The sequence below is a fragment of the Orcinus orca genome, chromosome 6 (assembly GCF_937001465.1).
Source record: "Orcinus orca chromosome 6, mOrcOrc1.1, whole genome shotgun sequence".
Taxonomy (NCBI): Eukaryota; Metazoa; Chordata; class Mammalia; order Artiodactyla; family Delphinidae; genus Orcinus; species Orcinus orca.
Window position 1 is genome coordinate 120,200,845 of NC_064564.1, and position 27,344 is coordinate 120,228,188.

At 65.0% G+C, this 27,344-nt stretch overlaps 4 protein-coding genes across 8 annotated transcripts; 1 reads left to right on the top strand and 3 right to left on the bottom strand.

Moving 5' to 3' along the window:
• TPRN (taperin) lies at nt 1-8,341 on the bottom strand. The gene is made up of 4 exons (XM_004284950.4): nt 6,464-8,341; nt 755-1,016; nt 552-658; nt 1-433 (listed from the first exon to the last, which is right to left on the bottom strand). The coding sequence occupies exons 1-4, from the start codon at nt 8,276-8,278 to the stop codon at nt 371-373; spliced, it is 2,247 nt and encodes a 748-aa protein (XP_004284998.1). The 5' UTR covers nt 8,279-8,341; the 3' UTR covers nt 1-370.
• Nucleotides 8,342-10,606: 2,265 nt separating this feature from the next.
• TMEM203 (transmembrane protein 203) lies at nt 10,607-11,911 on the bottom strand. The gene has a single exon (XM_004284949.4). It carries the CDS (start codon nt 11,909-11,911, stop codon nt 11,501-11,503), a length of 411 nt encoding a protein of 136 aa, XP_004284997.1. The 3' UTR covers nt 10,607-11,500.
• Nucleotides 11,912-11,944: 33 nt separating this feature from the next.
• On the top strand, nt 11,945-20,336 carry NDOR1 (NADPH dependent diflavin oxidoreductase 1). 5 transcript variants are annotated; one of them, XM_012538738.3, is made up of 14 exons: nt 11,945-12,419; nt 12,806-12,834; nt 16,408-16,505; nt 17,545-17,643; nt 17,724-17,825; nt 17,917-18,126; nt 18,340-18,461; nt 18,579-18,799; nt 18,877-18,984; nt 19,153-19,267; nt 19,393-19,539; nt 19,625-19,743; nt 19,811-19,905; nt 19,990-20,336. In XM_012538738.3, the coding sequence occupies exons 1-14, from the start codon at nt 11,945-11,947 to the stop codon at nt 20,132-20,134; spliced, it is 2,085 nt and encodes a 694-aa protein (XP_012394192.2). In that variant the 3' UTR covers nt 20,135-20,336. The 5 variants fall into 5 exon arrangements, with proteins under 5 accessions (XP_012394192.2, XP_049567174.1, XP_049567173.1 ...); XM_004284946.4 differs by having other exon boundaries at nt 12,190-12,419; nt 12,757-12,834; XM_049711217.1 differs by lacking the exon at nt 19,811-19,905.
• Nucleotides 20,337-23,454: 3,118 nt separating this feature from the next.
• RNF208 (ring finger protein 208) lies at nt 23,455-25,522 on the bottom strand. The gene is made up of 2 exons (XM_004284944.3): nt 25,198-25,522; nt 23,455-24,966 (listed from the first exon to the last, which is right to left on the bottom strand). Exon 2 carries the CDS (start codon nt 24,414-24,416, stop codon nt 23,619-23,621), a length of 798 nt encoding a protein of 265 aa, XP_004284992.1. The 5' UTR covers nt 24,417-24,966; nt 25,198-25,522; the 3' UTR covers nt 23,455-23,618.
• Nucleotides 25,523-27,344: the final 1,822 nt, after the last annotated feature.

Here is a 27,344-nt window from a genome sequence, read left to right on the forward strand (position 1 = left end):
CTCATCCAGGGCTGTTTATTGGGTCTGTCATCAGAGGCGGGAAAAGACTTGCCATTCATCAGAAACGGAGTGGCTGACATGGGGTGTGGGCTGGGGGTGGTGTCAGGGTCCCGTCAGCCCCCACCCCAGACGCACCCGACAGCCGCTGGGCATGGCGTACAGCAGGACACCATCCCTCCCCCACAGGCAGTGCCCCCGAGCCGGGGTCGAGTGAGTCCCGGGTGCCCCAGGCTCAGGCCTCGAGTACCGGCCTACTTGGGAGGCCCCGGGGAGGGAGAGCGGGATGTAGGAGGGCAGGCCTGGTGGGGCAGAAGGGGTGCAGCTCCCGGGCACCTGGGGCTCAGCCTTCGTCATCCTGGTAGGGCGGGGCTCAGAAGTAGAGGGCTGGCTCGCTTCGGAAGTCCGCGAGGTCATTCTGACCGGCAGGGGTGAGCTGAGAGAGGGACACAGAGGCGGTCGATGGGGCTTGTCCAGGCGTTGGAGCACCACACCCACACCCCCGCCACGCCCCGCTTCCCTGGGCCTCCGCCCTCCTGCCCCACCCTGCTCACCATGACCTCCTTGGACGGGGGCTCCTCCGTGCTCGGCACATGCTCCAGCGCCCGCTCCTGCCACTTGCTGAAGGCCACGGAGTGCTTCGGAGTGTAGCTGGACAGGCCTGCGGGCCGACAGGCACACCGGTGGATGTGCGGCTGCATGATCGTGTGGCCCGGGCCACCCCCTGGGCTGCCCATCCCCACAGGCGGGCACTCACCGGAGCTGCCGTCCGGCAGCCGAGGGCTCTCGGGGCCCACGCTGTTCACGAACGTGGCTCGGGGCAGGAAAAGCGCGAAGGGCTTCTCCGCCGCAGCGGCTGCCGGGTCTGAGCCGGACGGCTCCCCCTCCCCCTCCCCCTCCTCGCTCTCCTCCTCTTCATCTCTCCCCTTCTCGGCCTCTGCCTCTTCCTCCTGCAGGGAGCTCTCGGGGGGGTACTCAAACGTAGTCTGCAGACTCTTGTCGTTGAAGGAGATCTTCATCTAGGGCAGGAGGCACGCCAGTGAAAGTGCTGTGCCCAGCCACAGGGCTCCTCCAGCGGGACCGAGCGGGCACAGCGCGGGTGTCAGACCAGCGCAAGAGCCGAACACTCCGCTGGCCCTTCAGAGGTTCTGAGAAGTGGGCGGCCGCCCCTCATCAGAGAAGTCCCCTCCACCTGGACCCTGCAGCCCAGGCCTCACCCATCCCCTCCCCACCCCAGGATCACCGCATCCCAAGTGACCCACCCCTCCCAAGGGCCAGACCCCAGCCAGCCCCAGGAGCCCAGAGCCTCAGGGTCTCCAGAAGCCTCTAAGGCGTTCCCAGGGTTGCAGGTCTGCCTTCTCAGGGGGGCAGGGCACCACCAGCCACATCTCCCAGCCAGAGGCTCCCCGGCAGGAGCAAGGTCCAGGTGAGGCTGCACTTGGGGAGCTCACATCTACACCTCCAGCAGCCCCTCCTGTTGGCCGGTGCCTCTCTCCAGGGCTGAGTTCACGTCCCAGCTCGCCAGGCACCCGGATGCTCCTGCCCACCCAGCTCGGCACGGACCACCACTGTTGGGCAAGGGCCCGGCACACCCAAAGCCAGGCCCCCAAGGTCCCGCATGGAAGCCGGGCGGCTGCCACGTGCCAGCCCCGGGAAAGTGGCCCCAAGTGCTATCACCCACTTTGCAGACTGAGTCAGAGGTAGGTAGCCCGAGGCTGCACCGCGTGGGGGTCAGTGACTGCCCACATGGCCCACGTCCACCCTGCCCCCTCTGCAGGCTCCAGAATTCCATGCGCGGCAAATCTTTCCCAAAGGCCTCAGAGGCCAGACTAGGCTGCCGGTTCTGAGGGGCTATGGGGACAGGCACTGGTAGAAGGACTTGGGCACTGGGGGTCAGGATCCTCACCCTCCGAGACCCGGGACTAGGCTCCCCACAAGAGTCGCACGTCCCCCAAGGCCTGCTCGGCAGGGCTCGGCCGGGCCTGGCAGGGCGGTAATGAATACGAGAGCTGCCCGCCTGCAGCAGATGGGAGCAGCCCTGCTGGAGCTCGAAATATTAAACTCCAGGGCACAGGACACCGCAGCCAGCTCAAGTTCCTCCTCTTCCCCTGGAAAGAGCCAGGGGCGGGAGTCGGGCCCCCAGGCAGAGAACCTTGGGGCCTGGGGACAGCAGGATGGGGAGGGGCCTCACAGAAGGGCCGGGCTTGCAGCCCTGGGCAGCAGAGGGACCCCAGCCTCAGGGTAACATGTGCAGGGCCGGCCAGGAGTAGAAGGCATTGCCCTGCCGAGCCAGTGTCCAGAGAGGAGCGCAATGTGCTCCTCCCACCACCCCACGGGCACACACAGCCCCGCACAGCCGTGGGCATCCCCGCCCGCCCCCCGAGCTTCTGGACTTGCGCGTCTCAGCACGGCCCACACAGGCACTTGCTGGGCAGGTCGCGAGCCCTGTCGCTGCTGCCCTCGCCCCGGTCGTCCACACAGACAAGCAGTCAGGGACGCAAGCAGACGGGCAGACGGCCACCAAAGATGGATCAAACCAGGATGGAGATGTTCGTGACTGTCCCCGCATGGGCCCCACCCGGACCTCCAGCTGCCCCCGCCTCCCGCCCCCGAGGCCAAACAGAGCAGAGGCCTGGCACGGGGTAATCACCAGAGCCCACAGATGCCTGCCCACTGCCCAGGGACCACTGGAGCAGGCCTGGACCCTCCTCCACTCAGCTTCCCCACTGACAGGGGGCCTGCCCTGGGCTGGGGGCTGCCCTTGACTCAGCGCGTCCCACCTGGGCAGCTGTGTGGGGTGATCCTGTGGCCCCTATGGGGATGGAGTCACCTGGGCCCCCCAAGACTGGCTCCCTGAGACCTGGGGACAGAGACCCCAGGAGAAGCCCAAGGCAGAATGGGGCTGCCAGCACCGGGGCCCAATGCTGGGCCCCGCAGCGAACAGTGCTCCTGGGTACGTGGCATTGTCCCTGATGACCCTGAGCTCTCTGGGCCCATCCCCCACCACTGAAGACAGGGAAGGGCCAGTTGCCAGGGCCCAGCCGATCAGCACGCCCTCATTAGTCCGCATGACCAGCTCTGAGCAGGGAGACCGAGGGGGCTGGGTGCAAGCAGGCCCGGAGCCTGGCACAGCCGGGCCAGGCAGGGGCGGGGCTCACAGGCCTGTCGGCGCCCAGCTGGGGCCCGAGGCTCCGGTCACGTCCCACCTCGCGTTCAGTCTCCAGGCTCCTCGTGAGTGCGGGTCTGTGGGTCACAGGACCCCACGTGACTCCTAATGCCCGGGCGGCGGGGGCAGCCTCCAGACCCCGGGCAGACGGAACCGGCGGGGGGCACAGCCAGGGGCTGGCACTAGCACACACCTGCTCACTGGGCTCAGGGACTTTGCCCGCTGCACTGTGCAGCCAGCAGGTGGGTCCTGGCTCGGCCCACTTCCCGCTGCTCACGGGGAGAGAGCCCTTTGTTCCCCTCACCCCACCCTGCCCGGCACGCCCAGCTCGGATTACTGAAGGGTGTCCACCCTGCAGTCTGGGCTGGGAGCTGGGCTCCAGCCGCCCCGGTCTGGGGTGAGCACCCGCCCCACGCCACACTCCCCAGCACGTGCCATCCCCCACTCAGCCCGAGCTCCGGGGGCCACACACGGCCCCCCAGAAGTTCCCACAGCAGCCCAGGTGGGACGCCTGCTGGGCATCAAGGGCAGCCTTCCCCCGCCCCCACCAGTGGGGAAGCTGAGTGGAGGAGGGTCCAGGCCTGTTCCAGTGGTCCCCGGGGTCCAAAAAGACCACTGGGGGCGGTGCCTGCGGGGAGAGCGGATGAAAGGAGAGGCCGCACCCGCCAGCGGAGGAGCGGGTGGAGAAGCCCCCAGGGCAGCGGCGCCTCGGATCTGAGGACCCGAGCGGTCGGGGTGAGGGTGACTGCTACACCGCAGGCGAGGGTGAGGGCGTGGGGACGTGGCACGCTCAGGCTGGGCAGGGGATCAGCGGGTTAGAAAGTGAGGAGGGCAAAGGGGAGGGGAAGGAGCTGCCAGACAGGCAGGAGCCCAGCCAGCTGGCACCTCACAAAGGGGAGAGGCCCACAGCGCCGACCCCCTGGGAGGCAGGTGTGCGGAGCTGCAGGCCGGCCCCACCCACCGGGACAGCCTGGGGGCGGGGGCGAGAGGGGGTGTGGCCGCGACGGCCTGCAGTGGTCGGCTGGGCCAGCAAGGGACGGAGAGAGAGGGCATCTGTGATTCCACCAAGAGGTAACTAAGTGGGGACGCGTGCCCGGCCGCCTGCGCGCCCACTACCCAGGGCAGGGCTGCCGCCCTCCAAGGCCAGGTGAGAGCACAACACCCTGCACCGGAGAGGTGGCAACCCGGGGGCAGGCTCCATGCCATCAAGAGCTGCACCTCACCTGCCCCCTGGAAAAGGGACCAGGACCCCTGCCCTGGGAGGTCGCCAAGGTCCTGCTGGCCTCCAGGCCACCACGTCCCTGGAACGCGGGGTGGGCGGAGCAGGACAGTGATAGAAACCACAGGCCGGCTGGAGTGGGCTGGGCAAGGACAAGGCCCAGGGGCAGCAGGCAAGTGGGACGAGGGGTGGATAAAGCCAGGGGTAGCCCAAGGTCATTCTGAAGGGCTGGGCAGCCCCATGCCTCCGTCCCACCCGTAGGCGTCCTGGCTCTTCCTGGACAGGGCAGCTACTGCATGCTCAGGCAGAAGATCCCCCCAGCAGGTCGTGCTGCTCCGGCACGGCCCCAGCCAGGCCACGCGGCTATGCCAGGAACCATCCATCTGGACCCCCAACCCCTCAGGCTGGCAGAGACGGGGGCCACACTGGCCCGAGCGCCAGGCTGGACCGGGGCCTGCTTCCCTCCCATCACTTGTTCCTGCCTCGAGAGGCCCTCAGGCCCCCACCGTGGCCTTCTCACTCCAACCAAGCCCCAAGTGACCCCCATGGCTCTGCCCCCAGCTGGGGACAGAATGACCAGGCTCCGGGCTGCGGCCAGGCTCCCAGTATAAGGGCAGCCGGGTTAGGACAGGGGCTCACACTTGGGTCCCACCCCACGAGCTCCCCAATCTCCACCGGCCTCAGTATCCTCGGTCTACAAAGCAGGAGGCTTCTGTCACCTCCACCGCCCCAGGCTAGCATGGGAAAGGACGCCTCCCAGAGCAGCTGGGATCAAGGGTCAGGAAGCAGGAGGAGGAGCAGACAAGGTGGGGAGGGCAAGCATGGGGGTTGGGCTGGTGACCACGGCTACCGGATGACCGCAGCACCGAGCAGAGGGTGAGGCAAGGTCAGACGAGCAGGACAGGTGGGGGTTCGGGGCGCACCAGAAGCGCTGCGGGGGACGGGTGTGGATGCCTGGCCCGGCAGATGGAGCTGGCAGGAGGGCCGATGCCCTCACTAGAGAAGGAGAGAATGATGCAGGGAGGAAGGGCAGTGCCAAGGCCAACCCCGAGGCAGGAAATCAAAGGAAGCCAACAGAGAGGAGACGCCGCATCTAGTTAGCGCCAGCGGGACAGTGGGTAAGGGGGCTCCAGTGACGCACGGCGCATCACCGTCCCCCAGGGCCCCCAGGAAACTGAGGCTGGGGCAGAGGTGGCCTCAGGGAGGAGCCGAGACACCAGCAGCCAGAAGAGAAGCGGTTCCGGGGGAGGGTGCATCCGCCCAGCGAGCCTGCTGATTGGAGTCATGTGGGGATGGCCTTGGAATTTGCCCCAGGGCCTGACACAGGTGCTAGGTGCTAGAATGACCAGGAAGAATCTGAGGAACGTCTCCTTGGGCCCAGAGGGTTCCAGGCCACCAAGCAGCCCTGCCAGGAGAGTGAGGCTCCAAGAGGCTCCTGGCCCTGCACCTGGGTCTCTCTCCATCCTCAGTCTCTCCTCCCCAGTGAGGGGAGCGTCTTCATCGCTCCCCAGCATCAGGCTCAGACCAGGCCTGCCACACACTAGGAGCTCAACAGACGCTCGCACGAAGCCAAGTCCTGCTAAGCTCCAGGCCAGAATGCCTTCTGGAGAGCTGACAGTAGGTGTCCGACTCCACCCAAATCAAAGGTCTCCTGTCCCTTTCCACTTCCATCCTGGCACCTCCTACGTGCATAGACTCCAGAAAAACATGCCAGGCCACCCTTCAAAGCCAGGCCAGGGTGGAGCCAACAGCGGGACCTACAAAGGGACAGTCCTGCCCAGCCAATTCCAGACAGGGCCCCGAGAACCAACAAGCAGACGAAGCCCTGGCTGAACTGACCCTCCCCACCAGCCTTTCAAGGTACAGAGCAGGCAAGCCGTCCCCGCAGCCCCAGGGTCACTAGGGTTCCACTGGAACCCAGGCCAGGGATTCCCCCACAGCTTGACCTCTCCTGGAGCTTACACGGCCACCCAGCTCCAGCTCTCCTCTGGTCCATGTAGAAGCCATCCCACACCCAGGCCAGGTGTCCTGGGAACAAGGCACATGCTATACCCACAGCTCTGTGACTCGCCACCACTGACCTTCTTTCTTGAAGAGCCGGCCTTGATGAGACAGGACTTCTGCAGGGCCAGGTAGCCGCCAATCACCTCAATCTCATGCACAGTGGGGTAGCGCTTCTTCACTGAGGTTCCCAAGGCAGCAGGGGGCTCCGAAAGGCTGCCCGGCCCCTCTTCCTCAGCTTCCCTCGGCCTAGCCTCCCCGTTGGCCTGCAGGGCCCCTGGCTTCCTCTTGGGCACCACCGTGAAGGTGTTGCCACCTCGGTGCTGAAGCTCTGACAGGTGCCCAGGCCCGGTGGGATGCGGGTGGTACTGGGGAGGCACACCAGCCCCGGGGCAGGGCAGTTTGGCTTCTTGGGGAACCTCGTCCTCAGAGTCCACCTCATCAATGAAGGTGACGGGCAGCCCTGGCCTCCCAGGCTCCCTGCCATTCTTGGTCAAGCCAAAGCCCCGGGCAGGCTCAGCTTCAGTGGCGACCAGTGGGGACGGGGGTGGTGAAGACAGCCTCTGCCACCTAACGGTCCAGTCCACGAGAGTAGTGCCTGGCACGGGGCAGCCTCCCTCCTCGACCCCCGAGGGGCTCCTCCCACCGGCAAACACACCATCTGCTCCAGGCACCTGCTGGGCTTCACGCTCCTGGTGCTGGGAGGCCCAGCCAACTTCTCCCTCTGGAGGCCCCACGGACTGCCTCCCTTCCGCAGGAGGGGCCCCGGAGGTCTTGCGCTTGGGGATGAACACGAAAGAGTTTCGAGAGTTCATGCGAAGGCTGGCCAGAGCCCGGGCCTGGAGGTCCCCGGCAGGGATCGTGTCCATGTCTGGCTTGGAGGCCGGCAGTATCTCGAAGGAGTCGTTGGCGCTGGTGGCCGCGGAGACCCACTGGCGCTGGTTGGGAGTGGCACTAGCAGGGCTGAGCGTGGGCAATGCCGGGGGCGCGGCTAGAGTGGCACTGGGGGTTCCGGGGCTGGGGAGAGGGTGGGCGGGGGCCTCCCCCAACTCCACCTTTGGCTTCCACTCGCCCGGCCCAGGCGCGGAGCCCGTGAGGCCGTTGGCAGCGCCGGCCCGGCGCTCGGGGGCCGCGGGCCCGTTGGGGAGTGGGCGAGTGCCCGCGCTGCGGCGCAGGCCCCGTGGATGTACAGTGAAGGAGTTGCTGCCGGTCTTGTGCAGGAAGTCGCTGCGCCGGGGCCCGGGGCCGGGGCCTGCGCCGCAGCGCTCGGGCTCGGGCTGGAAGCAGGCGGCGCGCTCGCCCACGCGCGGGACCAGGGCCGGACCCGGGGAGGGCGGCGGCACCGGGCGGCCGCGTTCCGGGCTCCCACGGCGGCGCGGCGCGGCCGGCGGGTCGAACTTCTGGAGCAGGCGGCTAACGCGGCCGGGAGGTGGCGGCGCCTCGTACACGAGCACCTCGGCGGCGCGGATGCGGGCAGCCGGGCCCGGCCCGGGGCCGGGGACGGGAGAGGGAGGGAAGCCGGGCGCCGACTCGATAATGAGGATGTTGTCGGCGCGGATGGTGCGCACGCCGGGCACGCAGCGGTACAGCTCCAGCAGATGTTGCGCGGGCCGCGTCCCCGGCCCCGCCGCGCCGGCGGCCCCGCCGCGCCGCGCCCCGTGCCGCCGCTCCGACTCGAGCCGCATGAACGGGTTCTCGCGCAGCGGGCCCAGGCTCTCGGCCAGCACCAGCGGCTCGGCCGCCGGCCCCGCGGGTTCCTCCGCGCCCGCCCCAGCGCCCGGCGCCGCGCCCCCGCCCAAGGCCGCCAGCTTGGCCCGCTTCCGCTCCAGGATCTCTCGCTTCCAGGCGGGCATCGTGGCGCGGGGCGCCGGGCTCGGCCGCCCCAGGCCTGCCATGCTGCGGAGCGGCCGCCGGAGCCAGCGCGCGCCGGGAACTGCGGCCGCCGCCCGCCGCCGGCCTTCGCGCCGCGGCCACGCCCCCCTGACCACCGCCCATTGGGGGAGGCCTGTTCAGACCCGCCCCGCGCCCGGCAGCCTCACCTATGGGAGGGAGGATGGCCAGCCGTGCTGATTGGAGAACGCTCTCCCCGACCCCGCCTTCCCGCGGGCCTCAGTGGAGCAGCGCCCATCGCTGGAGCCGGTCCCCATTGGGGAGGCCCCCTTGGACACGCCCGCGACGCCTCACGCCGCTCCGTGGAGGCCCCCACTTCCGCCTCTGCTCCCTTGGCCCGCCGCGCCCGCGGGGCGGAGCCCGGAGGGAGTGGATCCTGGCCGGTGGGCGGGTCGGACCCCTGGGCCCCAGGTCGCGTATGACCTTGGCCGGGTTTGGTCCCTCCTCGTCGTGCCAGCACTCTGCCCGCCTGTTACCCCCGCGGAAAGCACGGTGGAGGAAGGGCCAACCCGGGACCGGAAGACTGTCCCGCTCCCGTGGGCGGTGTGCCGGCTGCACGCCAGCCTCTTGCCTCCCGGTCCAGGACCCTCCGGGTCCAGGGACTGCCCACCTGCGGTCCTCGGTCCCCTACAGGCCTTAATGGAGATGCCAATGCTGGAGCCCCAACCAGTGCTGAGGAACCGGTTTCTCAGAAATCCCTAGCTTTTGCCGGCCCCCAGAATCCACTCTGTGGCTCAGACAGGTGGTGGAAACTCTCTACCCGCACTTTGTCATCCAGGGCCCAGCAAACACGGACGGGAGTGCGGAAGCTGTGAGCAGGCACAGAGGCAGGGGACTCTCTCCTCGCACACAAGCAGGCCCACAACTCTCCAACGCTGAGCCACAAAAGCCAGGGCGTGTATTCCATTCAGCCGCTGAACCGGCCCCATCCTAAGGCTAACCCTGTGGGCACAGCTTCTCTGCCTACTTGCCGTGAGGAAGTTCACTCTCCGTGGAGGGCTGCACAGTGCCCACCACAATCTTTCAGGCCTGTGGGAGCCAAGGAGAGAAGGGGAAATTGGTGGGCACAGGCAAGGACAAATGTTACCTGCCTTTCCATCACCTGCCCTACAGTCAGCAGATGTTCAAAAATGACACTACTGAGCCCCACACCACTAACCTGTCAGGGACCAGGCTCCAAGAGCGCCCGGGGCTCTGCAGAGACCAGGGGCCGGTTTCAACCCAGGGCCCTTCGCAGCTTCTGGATCCCATGGCAGTCTGCAGCTACCACTACGTTAACGGTACTTTAACAGCCCAGTTTATTCAGCTGGAGAAAAGAAACTGGATTACGGCCTTCCAGAGGTCAAGTGTTCCTTCAGGACTCTGCTCAAATCACCTTTCCGAAGGAAGCTAAGCCTTCTTATGCCCATCACATCTATGCCGACAGGATTACCTAATCCTGAACTACCAGAACACAACAGGGGAACAACAAAACAAACTAAGAATAACATGAAAAGGAAACCCGCTCCCAACGGTCAGCTTGTACCTGGCTTTGACACAAGTTATGCCAATCCTGGGTAGGAGACAGTTTTGTAGCTGTGGCACAAACTACACCAGCCTCCAACTCAAGCATATCAATGGTTCAGGCCATGCAGCATCCATCCCAGGACAGGCGTCATGAAGCTGCTTCACTAGAACAAGGCTCCAAAGACATGTTCTGTAAAGGGCCATCCGGTAAATATTTTAGCCCAGTGGTTCTTACCAGGGACAGTTTTGTCCTCCAGGAGACACTTGTGGTTGTCGCAAGTGAGGGGTGCTATTGGCATCTAGTGAGTGGAGGCCAGGGATGCCGCTAAACACTCTACGATGCTCAGAACGGCTCCTCCCTCTGCACACACAGCAGTGATCCGACCCAAAAGGCCAACTGTGCCAAGACTGAGAGACCCTGGGCACTGCAGGCCACATTCGCTTTCTGTCACATTCTTCTTTGTTTTTACAACCCTTTGAAAATGGAAAAGTTATTCTTAGCTGATGGGCAGCACAGAAACAGACCCCAGGCCACAGACTGCTGACCCCTGCTCTGCAGATCAGCAAGGCCCACAAAGACTCTGATGTCACACAAACTGCTTGGTAGGTCCTCAACACTGGTCCACCTGGGTTGTCTTCACCCTGGCTCCCTAGGCAGGAAGCAGGGATTCTCCAAGGGAACTGGCCCCCATCCACCCAGTATGCTCTAGCCAAGTTCCAGCACCCCCCCTCACAACCTCAGCTCTGTAACCAGCTACACCACACAGCAGGGAGCGTCTCAGCATTCATCTCATTTCACCCTCAAAAGTTCAGGCAACCACTGTGCATTTCAGCAAAACATTCTCTTATTTTATTTTTATCTCAGCAAATGTTCTCATTTGGCACCTGACTGGCATCAAACCAAAGCCCTTAGGCCAACAGGCGTGGCCTGAGACCATCTGCAAACTTCCCACGTGTAGGTCTCAATGGCTATGCGCGTCAGAGCACCTGTTCCTCTCTCTGGTCCCTTAGGGCGGCCTAAAGGTCTCAGGTGCACTAACAGTGCCGGCCGTGAGGTGGTGGAAAAGTCGTGACACTGCAATCTGCTGGGATAGGTAGACAAGCAGCGCGTTGAAAGCAAGTTGTTTTCTCAGGCGACAGATATCCAGATAGGGTCCCGATCATGCTTATTCAACATACTCCTGTCTGCCTGGGCTGGAATGAAGAAAGAGCCATCCTCCCCAGCGCAACTGGGGAGGAGACACAAGCTGGCTTACACTTTTTAGAGCTCAAGCATCTAAGGAAATCTTGTCTGGGGGGATGGGGCAGTAAGCTCTCAGGTCAGCACTGCTGGCCAGGGGAGATCCGAGTCCAGCTTTGCAGCCTTTGCACAGTGGGTACTTTCCCAGGAGCCATGAAAATACTCAGAGCCCATCAGGACATTTTACTTATATGCCGTTTCCAACTGTCAGAGGAGTTCAGGACTGTCTGGCCTTCTCAGGATCCTTCTCAGGATCTCAATTCAAGATTAGCTATTCAAAGCATGAAATAAGAGGGGATACGTTTTAAGAATCAAGGCTGCTCTTTTTAGCCCTGCTGAGGGAACCATTTCAGAGATGACTGATAGAAAGCTGGGCACCCAGCAGGGCACAAGCTGGCTTTCAGACCCAGACTTCTCCTCCGGTGCGGCGGAAGTGGGACCTCAGCCTGGGGTCCCGCATTCTAGCTTATCTTCTGCGAGGCTAGTTGACCCGGCAGGCACGGATCATGAGCAGCTGCAGGAGAATGAAGACCGGAGACGTGATCAGGCCAAACCAGAGCTCCCGAGTCTGCTCCACCAGCTTCTGGCACAACAACATCTCGAAGACGAACTTCAGGCCAAGAACCGTGAGGACCCAGAAAAGGCGGAGCACAGCCAGCCGCTTCTCTCCATCCTGGAAGAGGCGCACGGAGACGATAGTGGTGAAGTAGGTGCTGAGCCCGTCAGCGGCGAAGAAGGGCACGAACACGTTCCACCAGGAGAGGCCGGGAGCCAGGCCGTCCACACGCAGGGCCAGCAGCACGGAGAACACCAGCAGGGCCAACAGGTGCACGAAGATCTCGAAAGTAGCGAAGCCCAGCCACTGCACCAGCTCCCGGAGCGAGAAAAGCATCGCGCCGGTTGAGCGCGGGCCAGGGCCCGGCCGATGGTGCCACCCGCCAGGCTGCGCCGCCACTCCCCACGGTCCTCGCTGGCGCCTGCCGCCGTCGCCGCCGCGGCCAGCGAGAGGCAGAAAGCGACCCCGCCTGCCCCGGCCCTCGGCCCCGGTATGCAGCCAATCCCCCGGCCCCCGCCCGGGACCCAGCACTGGCCGCCAGCCGACGACCGCCTTGTTCGGACGCCATGCCCCGCCGGGCGCGGCCCAAGGGCGTCACTTCCGGCCGACGCCGGAAGTCGGAAGTCCGAGCCGATCCCGGCCGTCCGTGCCAGCGGGAGCTGCCTGCCGGTCCAGTTTCTGAATGCAGGGGACCCCGGGGCGCACCCCGATGCCGAACACGCGGCTTCTGGTGCTCTTCGGCAGCCAGACAGGCACAGCCGAAGATGTGTCGGAGAGGCTGAGGCGCGAGGCCCGGCGCAGGGAGCTTGGCTGCCGGGTGCAGGCCCTGGACTCCTACCCCGTGGTGAGGGCTCCCTGGGCCTCGGCGGGGAGACCCAGCAGGCTTGGGGTGCCGGCCCCCAGAGCCCTTGACCCTAGGGCGCCGCGTTTTGTCTGAGAGCGGGCCCTTCCGTTACGGCAGATTTAGGGGCCGAGAAAGCTTGGGAACAGCGGCCAGCTTAGCACATGGAGGAGGGGGTGAGGTAGGAGGGTGGACCCTGAAAGAGAGAAGGCAGGCCAGCCGTTCGCGGGTGTTAAGTACATTTACCCCATCTCTCTGAGTGAAGGAGACGGAGCCAGGCTGCTGGGAGGATGCCTGGTCATTACAGCCCGAGGCCTTACATATGTGTCTTTTTGTTGAGGTGAATCTGATAAATGAGCCCCTGGTGATATTTGTTTGTGCAACTACAGGCCAAGGAGAGCCCCCAGACAACATGAAGGTAAGGCTGACCTGAAGTGGCTTACTGTGCCTAGGAGCTCAGATCCCTGCCTTCGGCCCTCACCCCATTTTCATTGCCTGGAAAGTCTTGAGAAGCACAATAAATAGTTGCCCTACTATATCTGCTGCACGTCAGCCATGGATTTGGGAGGAGAGCTTTCGGTGGAGCTGGGGGCTCTGGTTGTCCATCTTAATAAACTCTTCGCAGGCTACCACTTTAGCTTTTCACGTTTTTCCAGGACTATATATAAATCTGTTATGGGTCTTGTGTGTATTTCAAAACTGACCTTCAGGGAACATTCTTCGATTCTTTGACCGTCTTTTGAGCACACACTATATTCCAAACATAATCTAGTGCTGGGAATCTGGCTATGAACCCAGTAGTCACGTTTCTACCCTTTCGGAGCTCAAAATACAGCAAAAGTGAAAGAGTTGAATGGGTAGTTACTATGCCAGGAAGTGCATGCTTCCAGGGAAAATGCCAGATGTTATGGGAGCATTAATAAGGGCTATCTAGCTCATTCTGGGAGTTCAGGGAGAGCTTTCTAGAAGAAAGGTGTATAGGCTAAGTCCTGAAGGATAAGTGGGGGCTAGCCAGGCACCAGGAAAGAGGGAGCAGCCTCTGCAGAGAAGAAAAACAGCCCAGCCTCTGGGATGAGCAGAAAGCAGTTCAGGATGGTCGGGGTTGGAGAGGAGAAGGGGCCAGGCAGCCAGGTCAGATCCCAAGAAGCCCAGCAGTCACAGGGAGGCAGATGGACTTGAAACAAAGGGCCAGGGAACCCATGGGATGACGTGGTCATGTTCGTATTCTAGCAAAACTAGCACTTGTCTGCAGGGGGAACAGGCTGCAGGAGAGCAGGGACAATGCGGGGGGGGGGGGCACAGCGCAGCCAAGAGCCTGGTGTCTTGAGCCAGGATGGTGGCAGAGTAGAGGAACGTGGACCCACTCCAGAGATGTTAAGGTAGAGTGGATCGAATGTGTAATCATATCTCAAAGATGAGAAAGAAGGTGGAATCAAGACAGGAAATTGGGCTCAGGTAGTAGGATGGATGGTGGTTCCAGGCACAGAAGCAAGAGAATAGGGAGGGTGAGGTGCCTGGACATCACCCGGGTGGAGACACGCAGCTGGTCTGGAGCCCCGGTGAGGATCCGGGGTGGAGGTGGATGTCACAGTGACCAGAATGTGGAGGCGAGAGAAAGGGGGCGCCTCCCTCCCCCAGGGCAGCTGCCCTAAGCACGAAGGGCGTGGAAGGTGGAGAAAAGCCTGTGAGGGGCGGTAAAGCGGCCCCATGGGCAAGAAGAGGGAGCACACCATCTCCAAGGTCAAGGGCAGAGAGCTGGCTGTTTCCAGAGGATGGTCTCCGGCACTCAGAGCTGCAGGGAGAGGCCCGAGAGGCATTGCTGGGCTTTATCAGCAAAGGGACTGCTGGTGATCTCGGGGAGAGAAGCCTTGAGGAACGTCTGTACACGAAACAATTCAAAAAGGCTTATTGCTCTGAGTGGGGCTAAGGGGTTAAAAAGAGGATACTCGTGAGACGGAGAAACGCAGGCCTGTTTAAATGTTGGTGGGGGAAAGGAGGCAGAAGGTTGAAGAACTGGGTTGGAGTGGGGATGCTGTGGGAGAGCCCACACAGGAGCACGCACAGGAGAGGAGGCAAGTCTGGAAGACCAAAGGCAGGAGGATGGTGGATGCCAGAGACGCAGGGTGGGGCGAGGGAGGCGATGAAGACCTCCGTCAGGTCAGCTGGCAGAGGTACAGACTTCACGTCGGAATCCAACAGCATGAAGGTGGTGACAGTGACACTGGGACGAGGGTGGATAAAGGAGGGCAGAGTGCCGGGATGGACACCCTACGGAAGTGGTCAGGATGGGGCCCGCCCAACATAGCACGGACTGGAGGCTCCTTTGAGAGGCTCAGACCAGGGGCCCCTGGACCGGCTGCACACTGAACAGGGAGAGCCCAGCCTCCTCGTCACGGTCCTCTGAGGACACTGGCCAGGTGTGCCCTCCCAGGCAGCCAGGGCCTTGCCCCACTGGTGACAGGCGCGAACTTGGGGTTTTCTATCAGTGCTTTTTTTTTTTAATAAATTTATTTATTTATTTTTTGGCCGCATTGGGTCTCCGTGGCTGCGTGCGGGCTTTCTCTAGTTGTGTCGAGCGGGGGCTACTCGTCGCAGTGGCTTCTCTTGTTGCGGAGCATGGGCTCTAGGCACACGGGCTTCAGTAGTTGTGGCACGCGGGCTCTAGAGCACAGGTTCAGTAGTTGTGGCGCACGGGCTTCATCGCTCCGCGGCATGTGGGATCTTCCCGGACCAGGGCTTGACCCGTGTCCCCTGCATTGGCAGGCGGATTCTCAACCACTGCGCCACCAGGGAAGCCCTGGCAGGTGGATTCGTAGCCATTGCGCCACCAGAGAATCCCCCTCTATCAGATTTTTAAGTACACATAGAGCAGAAAGAATGACCACGCTCTCAAGGAAAGACCCCCGTGAAGGACAGTGACCAGGAGAAGCACAAGCGGAACCCGGCGGAGCGGGGGCGGAGCAGCCAGGGTTCCATCTGCGACAAGGGAGAGCTTGGCACCCTTGGGACAGAAACGCAAAACCTGGGCAGAGCTACGGACGAGGAAACACTGCTTAAAATGATACCAGATCAGAAGATAACATTGAGAAATCCTCCGAGAGAATATAACGAGATAGGAAACGAAAGATAATATCAGAATTCCGAGATTATTCCAGTAGCCTCGAAACGGGAAGAGTGGTGAGGGAATTACCAAGGGAAGCAACAAGACTGAAGGACGAGTCTCCAGCCCGCGAGCCCACCATGTGCCCGGAAGGGCCCGTGGGGTGTGAACAGGGCTCCTGCTGACACACGTCTCACGTGGGTTTCAGCTGCTGGGCACAGAGAGTGCCCAGGTGTCTAGCGAGGGACAGAGCAGGGCACAGAGCGACGCTGGCTTCTCGGCAGCGATCACGCGGTTGGACCAGCTCAGAGCAAAGCTTCAGGCTCTCGGGGAAGACGATTTCCTGTAAAGTGTGCCCTGCTGTCTACCAGGCAGTGTGAGGGGAGGCCAGGCGTTTTCAGACATAAGCCGCGGGAATTGCATCTTCTCTGGACCCTTTCTCAGGAAGCACCCTGGGGGGCTCCACAGCCTGCCTGAGACAAGGTCTAAGCAGGAATGAGCAGGGGGTCTCAGGAGGCAGAGCAGGCGTGGTCCCCAGCGGTGGCCCATGCAGGAAAGTCTTGAGAACTCCAGGGAGCAGTCCAGGGCCAGTAGGCAGAATTGTGCCCCGACAGGCCCAGGACCCCTCCACCCCAGGGGGCCTCTGTCTGGCCAGGTACAAAGCAGAAGGGAGGTGGGCTGTGAGGCGAAACCTGGACCGCACCCAGAGGGCAGCGTCTCAGGGCTCAGGTCACCAGTGGCCAAAGGCAAAGGGGAGATTTGCTTAAAGCACCTCTGCCGGCCTGCAGGGAGGCCGGGGCGGGGAGTGGAACGGGTGTGCTGCACGGGCTGCCCGGCGGCGGCCCTGCAGTCGGGAGGAGCGGGGCTCGGGCTCGGTCTCTCCCGCTGTAGGGCTTCTGGAGGTTCATCTTCCGGAGGAACCTGCCGTCGACCTCCCTCTGTCAGATGGACTTTGCCGTCCTGGGCCTTGGGGACTCATCTTACGCCAAGTGAGTAAGGTGGGCAGGCTGCTGGCCTGCAGAGACTGTCTTTGGGGTCAAGCACAGGGTGTCCCGGCAGAGGGCTGGGTGGCCCAGCCCCCAGGGCTCCCACTTCGGGATGTGGCCCTGGCCATGCGTTCTCGTCCCACAGATACTCTCTGGCGGGCACCTCCTCCATGGCCAGAGGCCCCAGGGCTCGGAGGGCAGGCCAGATCCATGCAGGAAGTGGGCAGGGCGGCAAGGTGGGCGCCAGGCTGGGGCCACGCCCAAGGCACCTTCCAGGGCAGGAGGTGATGTTTGGAGCTGGACGTCCGAGGTCTGAGCCAGCGTCACCTGTCACCGTGTGACGTAGGGCAGCAAAGGCCTACCTGCTCTTCCCCCACTTTTATAAAAGCCTTTCATGAGACATTTGGGCTTGCGAAGAGCACATAGAACAGTGAGCTGCGAACAGGCGGCAGGCACAGAAGACCCCAGCCCCTGGGAGCCACCCTGAAGCCAGCACTTCCCTGGACGTGGCCATGGGACTGCCTGCCCCGGCTTTTTTTCTTTCAACGTTTTCACAACGTAGCCATGTCCTAAGCAGAGAATGCTATCGCTCTGCGTTATTTCTTGGGGAAGTACAGAGGGCTTTGTGTTCAAGGGTATGCATGGCGTTAGGTTCCCAAGATATTAAAACCGTAACTGTGCAGCACAGGAGCTGAGGGAGGGGTCGCTGGGTACAGACACTTCCAGAGCCGGACGCAGCACGAGGCCTGCAGTCGTCCAGGTGAAAAGGACAGAAAATGGGTGGCATAGTTATCCTTGCCTACGGGGGCTTAGGAGTTCTGTTCAGTGCGTAACGTAGACATCCATTCCTGCTGGTGGGCGTGCCCACAGGAGGAGTGAGAGACCCTTCCGTTGACAGTGGCTCTGCGAGGAGCTGCCCTTCAGGGAGCAGCGAAGTGACCCCAGGAAGACTTGGGACCCTCCACCCTGCGCAGCCAGCTGGGTGCTTCCCTCCTGCCCCCGCCTGGGGCCCGGGTCAGCGCCAGCCTCCGTCTCTCCGTAGGTTCAACTTTGTGGCCAAGAAGCTGCACCGACGGCTGCTGCAGCTCGGGGGCAGCGCCCTCCTGCCCGTGTGCCTGGGCGATGACCAGCACGAGCTGGGGTGAGTGGGGGGCGGAGCACCCTCCTGCAGGCCCAGCCGGGAGCGGGGTCCCCAGACCAGGGTGCACGTGCTCTCTGCAGGCCCGACGCCACCATCGACCCCTGGCTGCACGACCTGTGGGAGAAGGTGCTGGGGCCGCACCCTTTGCCCCTTGACCTCGGCCTGAGCCCGCCCGGAATCCCGTAAGTGTGGCCTTGGGGCGGCGCCTGCAGGCGCAGCAGGCCGCTCGTCCAGGCTGGCCAGTGGTCCGACAAGTGTCTTCCCCCTTCACAGCTGGCCCTCCAAGTTCACCCTGAAGTTCCTCCAGGAGGTCCCCAGCACGTGCTCTGAGGAGCTGTGTGTGGCCGGGACAGACCCTCAGGGACCCCCTTCAGAGTTACAGCCCTTCCTGGCACCCATGGTCACCAATCAGAGGGTCACCGGCCCCTCACACTTCCAGGATGTTCGGCTGATTGAGTTCGACATCACGGGCTCTGGGGTCAGGTGAGGGCTGGTCCTGGGGACCCGTGGGGGGCATGGCCGCAGCAGGGGGGACCGTGGTCTGGGGTTCAGCAGGTCCTCTTCCAAAGCGGGCACTCAGCGGGGAAGAGAAGAGAGACGGCGGCCAGGGAGGGGGGACCAAGGACCGCCCCCGGCCTCCCTGGCCGCTTGTTTCCTTCCTCTGAAGTCCCCCAGAGCCCTGGGTGTCCCCCACAGCTTTGTGGCCGGCGACGTGGTGCTGATACAGCCCGAGAACACGGCCAGCCACGTCCAGCAATTCTGTCAGGCACTGGGCCTGGACCCTGACCAGCACTTCACGCTGCAGCCCCAGGAGCCGGGTGAGCCCCAGCCGCCGCTGCTGCCACCGTGCACTGCGCCCTCTTCTGTGTCCCCAGCCCCCGGGCTGCACCCACCCGCGTCCCCAGCCCCCCACAGCCTCCCATTCCCCACTGCAGGTGTCCCCTGCCCCGCGCGGCTGCCCCAGCCCTGCTCCATTCAGCGCCTCGTGTCCCAGTACCTGGACATCGCCAGTGTCCCCCGCCGCTCCTTCTTTGAGCTCTTGGCCTGCCTCTCCTGCCATGAGCTCGAGCGGGAGAAGCTGCTGGAGTTCAGCTCGGCCCAGGGCCAGGAGGAGCTGTGCGAGTACTGCACCCGGCCCCGCAGGACGGTCCTGGAGGTGCGGGCAGGGGCAGGCGGGCGGGCGGGCGTGTGTGGCCGTTCCAGCCGCAGCCCTCCTGAAGCTGTCTCCGCCAGGTGCTGTGCGACTTCCCACACACGGCTGGCGCCATCCCCCCGGACTACCTGTTGGACCTTATCCCCCTGATCCGGCCGCGGGCCTTCTCCATCGCCTCTTCTCTGCTGGTGAGGGGCCGGCCTCGGGGCAGCCAGGGCCAGGGCCACCAGGGTGGGCAGCGGGGCCCTGAGTGAGGGCTTCGGGCCTTCCCCAACCCTCAGCGGCCACTGGGACCCAGCCGGGTGAAGGGGCTGGAGCCTGAAGCAGGGCAGGGTACCCACTGTCCCCTCCCCCAGGCCCACCCCTCGAGGCTGCAGATTCTCGTGGCAGTGGTGCAGTACCAGACGCGCCTCAAGGAGCCCCGCCGGGGCCTCTGTTCCAACTGGCTGGCGTCTCTGGACCCTGGGCAAGGTGACCCTGGCTCTCTGGGGCGGGGGGCCGTGCGCAGGCCCCGTTCCCCCGCGTGCACCACAGCCAGTCCCGGGCTAGGGCCCTGGGCCTCCGAGCTTCTTCACGCCGCCTCCCTCCCGCGATAGGACCTGTTCGGGTGCCCCTGTGGGTGCGGTCCGGGGGCCTGACGTTCCCAAAGACACCAGACACGCCTGTGATCATGGTGGGGCCAGGCACTGGCGTGGCCCCCTTCCGAGCGGCCATCCAGGAGCGAGTGGCCCAGGGTGAGACCGGTGAGCACAGAGTCTCAGGTGGGGTGGTGGCCGGGCTGAACCTCGAGGGCCCAAGTCCTGGCTCAAGGCCCCCGCGCTTCCCCAGGAAACGTCTTGTTCTTCGGCTGCCGCCAGCGGGACCAGGACTTCTACTGGGAGGCCGAGTGGAAGGAGCTGCAGACGCGGGGCTGCCTGACTCTCGTCACGGCCTTCTCCCGGGAGCAGGTGGGTGTGTGGGGGGCGGGGAGGAACGCTGGGGGGCGCAGACTCACCCCGTCCCCCCACCCTGCAGGAGCAGAAGGTGTACGTGCAGCACCGGCTCCGGGAGCTCGGGCCGCTGGTGTGGGGGCTGCTGGATCTCCGGGGCGCTCACTTCTACCTGGCGGGGTGAGCCCGGACGCAGGTCGTGGCGGGGGACCAGTCCCCTGGGGACTCCGACCGTGCTGAGCCCTAGCCTGCCTTTCCCTCCAGCAACGCCAAGTACATGCCAGCTGATGTGTCGGACGCCCTGACGTCCATCTTCCAGGAGGAGGGCGGGCTCTCCGGCCCCGCCGCGGCCGCCTACCTCGCCAGGCTCCAGCGGACCCTGCGTTTCCAGACCGAGACGTGGGCCTGAGGAGCCGTCCTGCTGTTGGCCACGGCCACTCTGACTTCTGCTCTCTGGAGACCATTGTTACCTCTCTCCCCGTCCAGTCCCAGCTGGGAGGACAGTCAGCTCTCCTTCCTGCACAGACCCCGAGCAGCGGGAGGAGACCCCCAGGCAGCCCACACCGTACAGCCTGAGCAATAAAGGATGGGCTCTGGGCGGCCGCTTCTTACCTGCTCTTCCTTGTGCCATAGTGTTTCTCAGGTGGTGGGTGGGCCCACAGCTCACCCGCCCTGCTGGGCGCGAGGGCACCGTTGCTCAGCCCCACACCTCGGTGCCCGATTCTCGCGCGGTGGGTGCCAGCTGTTTGCCCTCCTTGTACAAGCTCTGCCCTGGCCCTGACGGCCCAGTAGGGGGAGGCCTGGAGAGGCACCAGGCAAGGCTGGCGTCGACCGTCCCCTCCCAGCCCAGGGCAGAGCAGCCCAGGGCCCTGGGAGGGAGGGGGCGGGGCCTCGGGTGGGAGGGGAGGGGCGGGGCCCAGGCTGGTGGGGGAGAGACGTGTGCGCGGTGTCCCCACCCCGGGAGTGGAATTCCTGCTGGAGGAGTTAGGCTGGCCTGCCCACAGCGCCGCCGCCTAGAATACAGCTGGCTGACACAGGGATCGCTGCGGCTGGGCCTGGCAGAGCCTCTTGGGGACGGGACGGCACGCTGGGCCCAGGAGCCGCCCGCAGCTGGCACGGCTTTTGGGGCCCGAGTGAAGTTTATTCTGAGTGGGGCCTGGAGCCAGGAGAAGGAGGCAGTCGCTGCAAGGTCAGTGCCAGGCCGTGCCCCAGCCCCGGAGGGCCACACTGACCTTCACAGCCCCGGCCTGCCCCGTCGCCGCCCTGGGGTCCCCACCCACCCATCCCGACCCCTGCCCTGGAGGCACCACCCCTGAACTGTGCCCTGGGGCCCCCACTCATGGCCCTGCTGACCTCAGCTCTGGGCTCACCAGTCTGCCTTTGGCCTCCCTGGGCCCTGAGCACCTGGACCCTCTGCGCCAAGTGCTGGTAGATAATGGGTCGGACAGCGGGGCCCTTGGGAGCCCCCAGGGTGCCAGGACTCCAGACAGTGAGCCCCTGCTGGGGGCCGCAGCCTCGGCCCGCCCCTGGGCCCGGCCCACAGAGAACGAGGACGAGGACGAGGACGAGGAGTGCCCCATCTGCACTGAGGCCTACGGGCCCGGGGAGCACCGCCTCACCCTGCTGAACTGCGGCCACGGCCTATGTGTGGGCTGCCTGCACCGGCTGCTGGGTGCAGCCCCCAGTGCTGACCTGGGCCGGGTGTGCTGCCCGCTGTGTCGCCAGAAAACACCCACGCTCGAGTGGGCGATCTGCCGGCTGCAGGAGGAGCTGCTCCAAGCCGATGGGCCCCAGCGCCCTGCGCCCAACGCCCTCCCCATGCCGCCCCGCCGGGGCCCCGGGCCCTGGGCCTCCCTAGAGCACCGCTACCAGCTGCGCTTCCTGCCGGGGCCTGTGGGCAGCCGAGGCTGCCTGCCCTTTCTGCCCTGCCCGCCCTGCCTGGGCTCCCGGCTCTGGGCCCTGCGGGAACGGGGGCCCTGTGCCCGCCGCCTGGCGCTGCTGGGGCTGCTGGCCCTCGAGCTGCTGGGGCTGCTGCTCATCTTCGCCCCACTCGCGCTGCTGGGGCTGCTCTTCGTGCTGCTGGACAGCTCCCGCCGCTAAGCAGAGCCCGTCACGGCCGCTACCAGCACGGCCTGGGTCTGGGACAGCCATGGCCGCCAGCGGACAGGAGGCCCAGGCTGGCCCGAGCCTTGGTGCCCTGAGGCCCGATGACCAGGCTGAAGGACCCAAGGGTGACCGGGGCACTAGCCTTCAACCAAGGCCCAGCACCCGGGCAGGGCCACCCAGGAGCCTGTGTTCAGCATCTGACCCAGCCAGGGACTCCAGACTGCCCTGCTGCCCGGACATGAGCCACTGACGCCCAGGACAGCACTGGAGGAGCTCTGTGACACGGGCCCCAAGTGCCCCTCGATGGACAGGCCCCACACTGCTGCCGGGCTCTCGCCGCCCTCCCACCTGGCCTGCCTGCAGGAGCGGGACGGGACGGGTGCAATGGCAGGGAGTCGAGTCCTTGGAGTGGGCGGAGCCCTGGGCCGGGGCTGCAGGCCCTCCACCTGCCCACATTCCAGATAAGGGCCAGCGTGTGTTCCCTGAAGGTCAGGGTAGCCGAGGGGAGGGCTCCTGCCGCACAGGCCCAGCCCACAGAGGGCCTGCTCACCTGGCCAGTCAGGATCCAAGTGGCGACCCTGAACAGCCGGAGGGTCAGCACACGCCCCTCAGCTTCAAGGGACGTGGGCCCAGCCAGGCCCTGGAGACGCAGAGCACCAAGCTGGGCCCCAGTTCTGCCCCTGCCTCCTCTGTGACCTCCCTTCGGGGAGCCGGGGCCTTTATCTGAAGGACAGGTGCCGCCACAGCACCACCTCCTGGGCTCGTTGGTGACATGCTGAGCCCTGTGCCCAGCACGCGAGATGGCCCTCGGTAATAAACGGTAGCTGCTACTGACACTGTTGTGGCTACGTTGCCGTCATCTTTACCCTGCCTTCACCAACCAGGCGACAAAGTTTCTTCTCCAAATCCAGGTCGTTCTAGTGCCAGACAGGAGACCCTCCTCCGGTCCTCATACCTGATCGTGACTGCGGCCAGCCTTTGTCCCAACCCCAGTCCAGGCTGGCCCCCAGGCCATTCTCACATAACCTCAGAGGATCAGGTAGGCACCAGGGGCCAGCTGGACTGACTTGTTCCCCCGTTGGCTGCACTCACATCCAGCGGCCAGTGCAGAGGAAGCGTCCTCCCTTTGCCCAGCTGGGCCTGCTTTGCACACCTGCCCCCACAGTCCCGCCTGGCACATACAGGAGGCTGGCTCCGCATAGAGGTGTGGGGGCGTTCACATACATACACACACACACACACACACACACACATACACACACACACACACAGAGGCTGGCTCTGCATAGAGCTGTGGGGCGTTCACATACACACACACACACACACATACATACACACACACACACAGAGGCTGGCTCTGCATAGAGGTGTGGGGCATTCTCTCTCACACACATACACACATACACACACACACACACACACACATGAGTGTCAGGCCCAGCCCTCCTGGGCAGCGTGCCTGGACCAGACTGGCCCCCAGCAAGCAGACCAGGTTGACCCCAAACAGCACTGGGCCTTCCTCTGGCTGCTCCGGCCTGGACCCTGTCAGGGCTGCAGCCCTGCGTGCCCACCCTGGCCCAGGCCTGTGCGCAGGCCTAGGCTTCAGTCCAGGGAACGAGGTGCAAACTTTGGCAGAGTTTTAATGGCAAGGTTGGCTGCAGCGACAGTGCCACGCGGGTGGGGACCAGAAGCTGTGGTGGGCAAGGGGTCAGTGGGCAACAGGGCAGGGCCAGATCCCTGAAGAAGCAGTGAGCGAGGACCGGTGGGCGGTGGCGGGCGGGCGGGCGCTACATGATGGAGCAGGCAGACAGCGGGTTCCGCACGTGGCAGGTGCACGCGGCCCCGCAGTACTGCCGGAAGGTCTGGTAGCAGCTGCCCTCAGGCTCGCCCCCCCACTGGCCACCGGACGGAGCGGTCAGTGCCTCGGGCGGCAGGCGGCTCAAGATGGACGTGTTGACGGCCAGCGCAGCCAGGCCGTAGTCAGTGAAGAGCACAGTCTCGCGGCGGCAGGTGGGACAGGAGATGAACTTGTACTTGGGGCAGGACTCGTAGAGAATCTGCAAGCACTGCTCACACACAGAGTGCAGGCAGGACAGCACGCGGGGCCGCCGCTGCGTGACGTTGTACGTGTGCCCGCAGGTGGGGCACTCCAGAGGCTCTCCTGCAGCCGCTGCCGCTGCCGCGGAGGCCCCTGAGGCCGCAGGGCCAGGCCGAATCACGTACTGATTCACGATGACCTCGTCCGCCGGCGCCACTCGGGGGAAGCCCAGCTCCGCGCTGCCCTTGCGGGGCCGACGTGGCAGTGGCGGGGTGCAGGGCGCCCCTTCCAAGGCAGGCATGTCCCCCCCACAGGCCTGGTTGACGATGATCTCTGTGTCTGAGGGCCAGGCTCTCTTGGGTGCCAGAGCAGGGGTGGGCCGGGGTGCAGGTGGGAAGCAGGGGGCGGCCGCCTGCAGCTCGGGGAACTTCTCAGGGTGGACCATCTTCATGGCCTCCATCTTGAGGATGACATGGGGGCCCTTCAGGCAGGACATGAGGAAGCTCGGCCAGCCACTGCCCGCCTCGGGCCCAGGGTCAGCCGGCATCCGGCTGTCTCCAGTCAGACTGGGTGTTCGGGTGGGTGGGGGAGTTGGGTGCGGCCGGGGGGGAGGAGAGGGGGCAGCATCCTGGTCCCGCCAGGCCTGGTGGGGACCCTGGACGCCCTGTGGACTCCTGGGGGAGGCTGGCAAGAGCTTGGGGGGAAGGGCCCCCCCCAGTGGCCACAGTGGCTTCTCAGGTCCAGTCCGAGGAGGAGGAGGAAGGAGCGGGGGAGGAGGAGAGGAACAGGGGCAGGGGGGTGTGGGAGACTGCCCTGGGCTGGAGGTCGGGCCCAGGGGCTCACCCAGGGTCTCTGGCGGCTGAGGCTGGCGAGGGGGCGTTGGGGGGTGTCCCCCTGCAGCCGAGATCAGCCGTCCCGGGGCCGGGACATCCGGGCAGGCAGGGGCTAGGTGGGCCCCATGGCTCCAGGACAGGGCGCCCAGGGAAGGCAGCTAGCCTGAGCCCTGGCTGCGGAAGGACCCGGGCTGCAAGCTCGGCGGCGGCGGCGGCCGCGGCGGCCGCGGCGGGAGCAGAGGAGAGGCCTTCACCGGGCCCGAGCTGCAGGTGAGAGACAGCGTGAGGGCAGCGCCCGGGCCCACCCTCACCCTCACCCTCACCCTCACCCTCACCCTCACCCTGCACAAAAGGGTGCCCGACCTCTGACCCTTACCCTCGCCAGACTCGGAACCCAGCCCCCTCCCCTGTCCCCGTTCCCGAGGCCCGACCTCTGCCTAGGAGTGGAGGCCGGCGAGCGGCGACCCCGCGCTGTCCCGCCCCGCCCGCGCTCACCTGCCCCAGCCTGGCGTCCCCGGCCGGGCCGCGCGCCGCCGCCGCAGAGGTTGTCTCAAAGGCAGGCCTGGATGCGGCGCCCGCGCCTTGGCCCGGTGGCTCCGGCGGCTCTGGCGGCGACCTCGGGCGATGGCCGGGCCGCGGCGGCTCCCGGGGGCGTGGGGCTCGGCTCGGCGGCGGCGGCGGCGGCAGGTGCGTGCCGAGCGTGGCGCGCTCTGCGGCGGAGGCGCGGGGACCGCAGTGCGCGCGGCGCCCGCCCGCGCCCGCAGCGCCACCCCCCCCCCCGTCTGGGGACCCGCGCGGGGTCCGCGGGGCGGGGCCCGTCTCTCTGCCGCCCCTCGATCCGCCGCGGGCCTGGCGCCCGCTCTCAGGGTCGCCCTCCTCCTCCCAGCGCGGGCCGCGTGGGGGTCAGGATCTCCGCGGCGTTCCCCCTCCTGCCTCCCCTTCCCCCGTCCCCGCCTGGCTGAGCCTGGGTCCTAGTCAAGCCCCCCGCCTCAATTCTGGAAGGGAAAGCCTGCTTTGAGCTCTCACAATGCCAGAGGGAGGAAGGGGAGGAGAGAGCCCAGGGGTGGTCCCATGAAAGCTGGTTCCCAGGACCCCACCATGGGACTGCCTTGTGTCCCCGCCAGAGTCAGGGTCTCTGCTTGCCCTTCCACTCGGCCCCCAGTGGGGATGCCTCCAGGGTTTTCTGGCTCACAGGTGCAGCAGGCTGTTTCAAAGACCGCGATGTGACAGAAGAGGGTGATCAGGGGCGGGCAAGCCACATCAGAGGAGTGAATGGAGGGAGGAACGGCAGTTGGGAGAATGCTCCAGGGACAGGACAGTTGGACAGATGGGTGGTGTGAGGGGTAGGTGCAAGGTCAAGGCAGCAAGGCAGCTGGACAGGCTGCCATGGGGCAGCTCAGGGAGGACACGCACCTACACAGGGTGGGGTGGCCCTTTCCAGCATCCCAGCAGGTCAGCACGTGTCCCGTTGTCACAGAGTTGTGTGCTAACCTGACCGCACCCAGCACAGAGGCTCCATTCCTTTCTGCTTCTTCCTCAGGCCAGGCTTCCTTGCCCACCCCCCCACCCCCCGGGATACGCCCTCTGCCTGTGAGGAGCTCTCAGGTGAGAGGGAAGACAGAGGACACGCTGACAAATACAGGGCAAGGGACCAGGGCTGCATGGGCCTCCAGAGAGCCTTTCCCTAACCTGCCAGGGCCACCACATGGCATGCTGGCACTCCTTTGATCAGCACTGAGCCATGCACCTAACCCTGGACAGTCCCAGCCCCTTCTGGCCACAGCTCCTCTGCTCTGTACAGGCCAGACTGCACCTGGCTATACACCTAGCCCCAAGTCCTGCAGGCAAAAGAGCCCGGAAAGGTCGGCGCTCCTGATAAAGGGCCCCACGCGGGCAAAATAGGCTGCAGAGGCACCCCTGGCCCATAGGCCTTGACTTTGCCGCTCTTTGCCATCTCAGGCTAGTGCCTGCGCCTCTGTGCCCTCCCCCATTCAGCGAGAGCATGTGTGCTAGTGTGCAGGTGCCCCGTGGGAGGGGCAGCGGGGTGCTTATGGGGCCCTGGCGCGAAGGCAGAGAACCTGCGGCAGCCCCGACCAGGGGAGGACTGGGGGTCCAGTCTAGGCAAGGGCTTTGCTCATCTCCCCACCAACTCCCTAGGCGCGCACCCAAGGTGGTACCGGCCACTAGGCCCCACCCCTTACCCGAGGCCCCGCCCCTGGAGATAAAGTCCACCCAGTGCAAGGCTCCCGCCCAGAGCCCGCCCAAACCCACGCCTCCCGAGCCGGGCGGCTCAGAGATGGTGCAGCCCAAGCCGGGTCCTGGACAGATGAGGCCAGCTGACCCCGAACCTGGTGTTTAGGAAAACCCTTGAGCGCAGAGGCTTCTGGGGAATATAGTTCCCACCGGTCGCACCTCCACCCCAACCCTGTCAGTCCTGTTTTGCGCATGCGCCAGCCTCCTCTCAGCAAGGGGCAGAATCTGTAGGGGCTGTGGGCGGGGCTTCTGGCGCCTGCGCACTGGACCTCTGTTGTCCGCCTCCGAACTTCCCGGTCTTTGGGCCTAATTGCCCCTACGTCTGGTGCTGCATCGGTACTACTCATGTCCGGACCGGTCTGACCGGCCCCATGCAGGCCACTCTGGTC